Genomic DNA, 8,717 nt, shown 5'->3' with positions numbered 1-8,717 from the left:
TTTTTTTTTTTTTTTTTTTTTTTTTTTTTTTTTTTTGGCTTCAGAGTCAAAAGACATAGACATCCAATTTGGCATGAAACTGTTCAACCTTCTCACAGCTTGATTGGCCTCTTGTTCATATAAGAGTAAATTGAAGAGTTTGGTAAGCAGTTCTTGAACAGATTCACCCATAACTGTTGACTTTGATACCAAATTGTTGCACTTTGATACCAAATTGTTGCGGTCTCAGGTTTGCAATCACGTTACTTATACTCATAAGTGGAGGTACAAGGTGTTTGCAGGTGAAAGTAGCTCTTTTTTCAATCTATTTTGAATAATTTGTTAGACTCAAATAGAGAGAATTTTAATACTTTTGAGTTAAAGTACTAGGATTGAATTGAAGTTTCGTTGGGGACGATCTTCATTGATGTTTATGAATATTTATACAAGTTGTATAATAACCATTACTTCATCAATTGAATCATGACTCAACCATGGTGGACGGTTCTCCTACAACATAGGAAACTACTAAAAACAGAAATGAAAGTGGAGGACTTCTTATAAATACGAAAACTGAAAAAAATGCATAAGGAGAAATTCAATCAACAACTAAAAATAATTTGAATTGGATAGCCTTCAATTGTTTTCTTTTCCATTGTTTTGTTAGTGGGTTTCATATATGGCTGCTTGTTTCTGACATGAGTGTAAAGTGTGTACACACACTTGTGGTGGCATTGTATCAATCGTAACAGCTTCAAACTTGGAAATTGGAATTTAGCTTAAAAGGGATCTATCTAGGATGTTCTAGAACTTTGTCCCATGTATCGTAAATATTGAAATAGCCCACACATTTTTATTTGTTTGGTTCCCAAGAAAGACTGGGCAAAGATATTGAGGTCATGCGGTAGATTAGTCTGTCTAACAGCTTTTAGAATCTCCTTTCCAATGTCCGGACTGGAGTTATCCTTTTTTCATGAGTCCTTCTCTTGTAATCTAGATCTGGACATCCTTCCACCATTCTGGCCTTGGGATTAATTTTGGGATAGCTTTTGGTTTTCAAGAACTTGATGTTTTAAAGCTGTTATTATGACTCTCGAGGTTGGAGAGGGGGGAGCACAAAGCGGATCTTGGTGGGCTTCAAGGTGAAGGGACGCATGGATGAGTTCGCACTGAGATTAGAGTGATTATGTGATAGGGCAAGTGTATAAGTTTCTCTTAGAAATTATGTGAGAGAGTACAAAATATGTTGAAATGATCCATTTTGGTTTGTGGAGTTACTCTTCAATCTCAAAAGGAGCTCAAGCACATCAGGTTGAGCTCAAGGCATTACATGGCATGTCCAGATCATAGGAATGTTACAGCCGCAAAACTAGGTGCCGAATTCAGATTCTAAGTATTGGGCATGAGGCATTATAGCTGTATGTTGAAAGTACAACAATCGTTTTTTAGATTTTAAACAGTTTTTAGATACAGCTTTTTTTTCTTGTTTGTAATGGTTCCATTTGTAGACCACAAATCGTATGGGACTGTTTTTTCTGTTACACACTTCCGAAGTGTAAATGCAAGATTCTCTCTATGAGAATACTGACCCAGGAGATAAACCTTGTAACCTCCAAAATTCTCTCTATCAGGAAGAGAACGCTGGTATCTGTAAATATATAGCAATGTGACAGAAAATTTTACATTTTTGACAGGTTGCTTTTGGTAGGAGACTTGGTATTGAAGAACCACAACTAATGAAGTTGATGAAAACCACACTTTACTCTCATAGTGAATGGTTTAAACTTCAAATGTGCAAGGATCGGTTTGAAAGTCTTTTAAAGATTGATTCCTTGAAGGAAGTTAATCCTCCTCTGCTTTCTACTTCCGCTGGGCTATTGAAATCAAATTCAGATAGTTGCACCCCCGGTTCTTCCCAAGTCGCAAAATCTTCGGGTGCAAGAACCACAGGAGATGGCAGCAGTCCTACGCAAGCGTCATCTAGAGATGCATGTGACGAAAATGCAATTCTTAAAGTCATGGTAGGTAATTTCAACTTGTACAATGAACTTCTATCATCTCCTATATGGTCTGGTTCATTTTCCCCGTGCTCTTACAAATTATATTTGGTAGAGAAAAATGTGGTTTTCTGTAGTCCTTCTGTTGTAGGTTTTCTCCATATTTATGATGCGAAGTTTTTGTGCATTGGTTCAGGAGTTTCTTGCTTTGCCCAGAGCTGATGCCATTCATCTTCTTGCACAGTATAATGGAAATGCAGAGATGGTCATCCAGCAAATATTTGCATAAGTTGGCATGTAAAAATTGTAGCTTTATTATGATGGGGTTCATTTGTTTATTATTTGCCCGACATTATTTCATTCATTGTGTAAAATACTTGTATACCATCTTTGTATATGCCAGAGCTCCAATGTATATAAACGTCCGTCCAACGATTTATGTCCCTTGGATTCTTTTATTATATTTATGGGATTGGTGGATGTGTAATCGAGCAGTTCAGGAATATGTAACTTAGATCTGAATGTGCATAGCAATGGATTTCAATCACAACTGTAAAGATGTTTTTTCTTCTTCTTGTAACACATCTGATTTGTGGAACAATATTGATACGAGTAAACTTCAAATTTGATTTATTCAATACTCAAGCCTTAGTGGTATAACTTGTAGAACTAAGTTATTGGATATTATTGACATTAAAAATTGGTTGATATAGTAGATTACAATATCTTAAAAATGAAGAAACTAACTGAATATGGATATTGTATTATTTGTACTAACAGTAAAATCTTTGCTAATAATTTATCACTTATCTCTATATCATTTCTTTATAGCAGGTGGTGGGACTTGGGGTCATATTTAGGGAGATGAGCCCTTATGGAGCAAAAAAGGTTAGAGCACATAAAACAAAAGTGCACAAACAGTGAAGAACGAGCACCCTCTTAAGATTCTCCGAAGACGCATTAATTTAAAAAGAGCTCATATCCATCTGTCACATATTTAGGCAAAAAAAACCTTATAATAATTCAGTAGTCAGAACATTGGCATAAATGGGTTTCCACTTTGGTTTATTTTTATGCATTTGATGATCATATCAGCGTGGGGTGCACGTTTTGATCACCAACTTTCTTCATTCTGAAGCTTCAATTTTAAGGCACTCCCTCTTTTAACCTTATAAATACCATTTTCCATTGTGGAGTTTATCCACTTTTAAGGAAAGGCTACAAAATTTCAACCCATAATTTTAAAATTAGAAAATAAATGCCATGCTTTGTTTGAAGAAATCCATAAGACGGTTTATTAAAAGTCAACAATAAAAATAAAAATAATCAACGCAACCTGCAGGCCGATAGATTATAGAGTTTAAAATTTGGTAAATAATAATAATTGAATTGACAAATTAGCTTCTGTTTAATATAAAAAAAGAAAATCTGTCACATTTGTTATCATTTTTTCTTTAATATAATATATCATAACATCTTTACGTGGAAAAATTGAAGTAGATTGTTTTATTATCTCATTTATAGGCATTGAGCTTTATTTTAGTTAATTAAAATAATATAAACACATTGTTCAAAAGAAATAATTGAAGAAAATGAGGTGTTTTGAGAAGCACTCAGAAGCATGGGGGAATGATGGTTACAATAATTGGTTGTTGTGCATGCATTCATCGAGGTCAATGATGGTTGGTGCTCATCCTTTTTTAGTTATCTTCCAATCGAGACTACTCCCAATATTACTAAAATTATTTTTTCAAACTAATCCGAGATCCACCACGGGCAAATATTATTTGTTGGTCTGTTACGTATCGCCGTCAGCGTTGGCGCATTTAAAATGCGTCTGCTAGAGAGATGTTTCCACACACTTATAAGAAATATTTCGTTCTTCTCTTCGACCAATGTGAGATCTTATATTCACCCTCTTTGGGGACTGTCCTTACACGTTCAAAACGTGTCTGTTAAAGAGAAGTTTCACATATGTGTAAGAAATGCTTGTTTCCTTTCTCTCTAATCGATGAATTTAAAAGATAATATCAATGATAGAAATAATGGTCGGAAAGATGGGATGCGATGTTGGACGCTGATTTACAGGGAATCGAACTTTCAAAAAAAAATTTGTAAAAGAAGAAAACAGAAAGGGAAGAATAGTAGTGAGATGATTGAGCATAAACAAATGATATCCAGTGTTAAATAATGGGAGGGATCAGGACCTGCCTCTCTGGACTGTCCTTTTTAAAATTTTCTGGGAAAAGGGATTCGATGCATTAAATTATAGCGTCACACCCAGGGTTTCACTGTTGCTAACAACAAATTAATTTGTAATTTAACCATTGCTTTATTTATATCCATTTGGAACGAAAAGGGCATTACAGTGTAGCAAAGGGGTACTCGCATTGCCCCCACCTTCATTCTTTGACGCGCCTCTGCACTTTGTTTAGTGTTTGGTAAATCTATCGGTTCTTTTCCACATTACGCCGTCTGGGTCTACGACAAAAGTTTTGATTTAAAGATTTGTAAGATTTTGCCGGAACCCAACACCATAACTCGTACGGAGTATTAACAAAATTTCAATTTTTGTTTGGAATTTGAATGCAGACGGAGCCCCTCAAATTACGCCTTGCCTCGTTTCTTCTTGTTCTTGCTTTCTGTGCATCACGTGTCCAAATTTATCTTCTTCACCTTAAACCCAAATGTCTCTCTCTTTGGGTCTCGTTCTTGCCCATTTTTGAAGCAAATCTGCAGCCGCTGGGCTTAGTAGACGAACAGGGTTGACGGTTTGGTCCCAAAATTTGACCTCTGTTCCCTTTTTTGCTGTTTTTCTTGTAATACCCATGGCCGAAAGTATCTGTTTCTTCACCCAGGTATTCTATCTTTCTTCTTTGTCTGCACTTTACCTTTTAAAATCAAGAGTTTCTGGTTTCAAAACATTTTCCTTTCTTCTAGGTTTCATAGTTTTAATGTTCGATTATTTTGAGGTTAAGAAGTTCGTTTTCTTAGTTTTCCGAACAATTTGCCCTGTGAAGGTCATCTTTTTTGTTCTTTAATTCATGCAGCTTCCGTTGTTATTTAAGGGAGCTTAACGAACTGTAACGTATTTTTCGTCTTTCGTGGTTTCCCAGGATACTCTGATTCTAAAACCTCCCAAGAAATCTCCTCTGTTGTTGAGGATGGCAGTTTTGATGTTTGCAATGGTCTGTAGTGTTTCCATATGTTCAATCTGTGTGAAGCAGTTGAACACTCACACCAAGGCCAGATTCCTGAGGGTTCAAATCGCTGACTATCCTGAAAGAAGTATTAGCCTAACAAAAGTTCCTCGTGAGCATTATCCAAGACCCAAAACTTTTAGCAGGTACTTGAAATTTATGCTTCTAATCATGATTTCAAAAGTTTAAGATCACTCCATACTCAGCTTTTGTGTTGTATCAGGGCTGAATGCTTCAACAATCCAGTAAGATTCTTTGCAATCGTGTCGATGCAGCGGTCGGGAAGTGGCTGGTTTGAGAGTCTTCTGAACAGTCATGTTAATGTCTCCTCTAATGGTGAGGTGTTTTCTGTCTTGGATCGGCGAAAAAATATTACCTCAATCGTACAGACTCTGGATAGGATTTACAATTTGGACTGGCTCAGTAGTGCTTCTAAGAACCATTGCTCTGCAGCCGTTGGCTTCAAATGGATGCTTAATCAGGTAACGGAGGGTCCCGTTTTATTTTTCGTGTTCGAGACTTAAAACTTATAGACGCTACTTCTACCTATGTGTAATGTGTGTGCCTAGTATGCGTAATCTCTGAAGCTTAGTAATGAAATTTTTATACTATTCGGTTGGAGAGGAGAACGAAACATTCCTTATAAGGGTGTGGAAACCTCTCCCTAGCAGACGCGTTTTAAAACGTAACGGGCTAATTTACTCCTCATAAATGCATCTCAGTATGTGGAATGTTGTCAACCTGATCCGTGCTAAAAATCATGTAGTTGCACGACATAGTACCGTGTTCATTCCCAGTTTAATTTGTTTCGACTGAGGGCTTCACTTGATGGTTGGAAGAGGTAGTAGCTTATGGTATTTTGTTTGAATAGGGATTGATGCAGCATCATGAAGAAATAGCAGATTACTTCAACCAGAGAGGTGTTTCTACAATTTTTATCTTCCGAAGAAACCTACTATGTCGTATTGTATCGGTTCTTGCAAATTCCTATGATCGTTATGCTAAGATGTTGAATGGAACCCACAAATCACATGTGCATTCTCTAGAAGAGGTTTCTATCACTTGCTATTGTTGTCTCGATTTTCTTTCTGTTACTCGGGTGTTAAAGATATGGCCGATTGAACTGTCTTTCAGGCCAATGCACTTTCGAAGTACAAGCCTGTCATAAATTCGACATCGTTGATCTCTGATCTGGAGGGAATGGAGGCAACAATTTCTAAGGCCTTGGAGTACTTTGGTAACACAAGGCACATCATTGTGTACTACGAGGACCTAATCAATAATCGAACGGTGAGACTTAATCGGTTTGGATTGTTCATTGCTTGGTGCTAACCCATTGCAACTCTACTGCATTGGCTTTTCCCTCATCTATTGAAGCTTTGTTTTTGACGGTCAAATAAAATCCCCACCATTGTTGTTGCAGAGACTGAAAGATGTACAAGAGTTTCTTAATCTGCCACAAATGGAACTAAGAAGCCGGCAAGTGAAGATACACACAGGACAATTGTCTGATTACATCAAGAACTGGGACGATGTTAAGGTGACTCTGAACGGAACTGCTTACGAGCATCTTCTTCACGCAGATTACTGAGGTATATATCGTTTTTTGCTCGACGTTTGAGATGGTTGGAAAGGGTAATGCCTTGCCAGTTCTTCCCAAAACAAAGAAGCTTGCTTAACCAGTTTGGACTGTGTTTGCCTGATGTTCATTGGAGTGTTACCGCTGTTTCTTCCCTCTCAATCAGCCTTCACTGATTGAGGATCAACCCTTTTTGGTTTATAGTCTGTTTGACCAAACTGAATTGTAAATGTTAGCTAACTGTTGTGATGGTGTTATCGTCTCATTCAATCTGCAAAAGTATGAGCTTTTCTGACAAATAGGCATGTAAACAAACTGAGGATGTTTTCTTGAACAAAAATTTAATCAAAACAAGAAAAAGAGAAACTTTGGTATATTTTTGGGACACATACCTTGCAGCCGAAAAAGTCAAGTATACCTCTCGACATCTTCTTCACAGTCTCGTGAGTGTTATTTTAACAAGTTAATTTTAGAATGAGCGTTTACTTCTACAAATTGATATCAGAGCGAATTGTTATTTTCAACAAATGCGAATTTTATTTCAATATTTCAACTCTCTGTCCAGAAAAGATGAACAAAAAAACAAAAAAAAAGTGTCATATTCTTCTTCATATATGAAGAAAACACATGTAAAACTTGATACTCGCTCCATTCAACAAAACGTCCATAAAGTTACAATCTTTTTTTTTTTCTTGCTGTTTCCAGAGGCATGCATGAATCCGCCCATATCTTAAATTTTGACTTCAACCATGTTTTCACATTTTTTATACTGATTTGATGCCAGTAGATTCAACCGTCCAAATTCATCGCTAGCAAATATTGTCTATTTTGGTTCATTACGTATGGTTGTCAGTCTCACAACTTTAAAGCGCGTCTGATTGGAAGAGGTATCCACACCCTATAAAACCTCTCCAATCGAGGTGAGATTTCACAATCCACCCTCCTTGGGGGCCAGCGTTCTCATTGGCACACCGCTCGATGACTGACTCTGATCCCATTTGTAATAGTCCAAACCCATTGCTAGCAGATATTGTTAGCTTTGGTCCGTAATATATCACCGTCAGCCTCACGACTTTAAAATACGTTTGATAGGGAGAGTTTCTGCGCACTAATGGAATTTCATGTCATGGTGATTAGGAGATTATCAATTTACAAACAAAATTTGTAGTGATACACTAAAATTCCTCGCAAGCTTGAACTTTGGTAGGAGCAGAGAATTGGTTCCAAAGCTCCTTAATTAATTCTCAAATGAATCTGTTTGCACTATCAGTGGTCAACTCGTATTCCCTTTTTGTGAGAAAGGAAAAGTCAAAGTTTAGAACTCAATTAATTAAGCCCCCATTAAGAATTCTAATTAGTTTGTTTTTATATTGGTCAATTGGGAGCCGAAAAAGGGGCCTCCACTCCACTGCTTTGGTGGGCTTCGCAGTAACTCATAGCACCCCTTAACGCTCCTCCTATAAATACCTCTTTAGTTTATGCTGTTCTTGCATATACTCTCTCTTCACCCTTCTCAGATCTCATTACAGCTTGGTTGGAATTTGTTCAACTTCAAATCTATGGCGCCAACCAAGCTAAGCTTTGCCTTTCTTTTCACTGCCCTTATAGTTTTATGTTATGTTACAGAATCTGTCCTGAGCAGGCCATTGAAAACCGATACAAATCACCAACTCTTTGAGAGGCCTGCAAAAGACGGTCATTTCCAATTCCATGGTGAAAGTGTTGAGGAAGGAAATGGATCAACCAACCCGAACCCTCCTACTGCAGCTGCGGCGGCTTCGTCTCCCGGTCGGAAGATGGATGACTTCAGGCCAACCACCCCCGGGCACAGCCCTGGAGTTGGCCATTCCATTCAGAACTAAAACTGCAGTATTCTTATTATTGGTTATTTCTCCACAAGGAACAAAAAATAAAGATGAAATTGCGAATGCATGGATTGAATTTTTATTTGGTATGAATATT

General features: G+C 37.2%; 2 protein-coding genes across 7 annotated transcripts in view; both read left to right on the top strand.

Moving 5' to 3' along the window:
* Window positions 1-2,556, top strand: part of LOC111453581 — an 11,585-nt gene extending 9,029 nt beyond the window's left edge. For all 3 annotated transcript variants that reach the window (XM_023094721.1, XM_023094719.1, XM_023094720.1), the window contains 2 exons: window positions 1,674-2,000; window positions 2,173-2,556. In XM_023094721.1, the coding sequence (XP_022950489.1) occupies window positions 1,674-2,000; window positions 2,173-2,265 (420 nt within the window). In that variant the 3' untranslated portion in view covers window positions 2,266-2,556. The remainder of the gene's footprint in view (window positions 1-1,673; window positions 2,001-2,172) is intronic.
* A 1,753-nt stretch (window positions 2,557-4,309) lies between these two features.
* Window positions 4,310-7,128, top strand: LOC111453839. 4 transcript variants are annotated; one of them, XM_023095102.1, is made up of 7 exons: window positions 4,310-4,417; window positions 4,569-4,834; window positions 5,093-5,322; window positions 5,400-5,658; window positions 6,048-6,227; window positions 6,311-6,466; window positions 6,600-7,128. In XM_023095102.1, the coding sequence occupies exons 2-7, from the start codon at window positions 4,805-4,807 to the stop codon at window positions 6,765-6,767; spliced, it is 1,023 nt and encodes a 340-aa protein (XP_022950870.1). In that variant the 5' UTR covers window positions 4,310-4,417; window positions 4,569-4,804; the 3' UTR covers window positions 6,768-7,128. The 4 variants fall into 4 exon arrangements, with proteins under 4 accessions (XP_022950870.1, XP_022950871.1, XP_022950869.1 ...); XM_023095103.1 differs by having other exon boundaries at window positions 4,317-4,486; XM_023095101.1 differs by having other exon boundaries at window positions 4,317-4,834.
* Window positions 7,129-8,717: the final 1,589 nt, after the last annotated feature.

The sequence above is a fragment of the Cucurbita moschata genome, unplaced genomic scaffold (genome assembly GCF_002738365.1).
Source record: "Cucurbita moschata cultivar Rifu unplaced genomic scaffold, Cmos_1.0 Cmo_Scf00015, whole genome shotgun sequence".
In the NCBI taxonomy this organism is placed as follows: Eukaryota; Viridiplantae; Streptophyta; class Magnoliopsida; order Cucurbitales; family Cucurbitaceae; genus Cucurbita; species Cucurbita moschata.
Note: the sequence above shows the minus strand (reverse complement) of the source record. Positions and strands in the feature narration are given on the sequence as shown.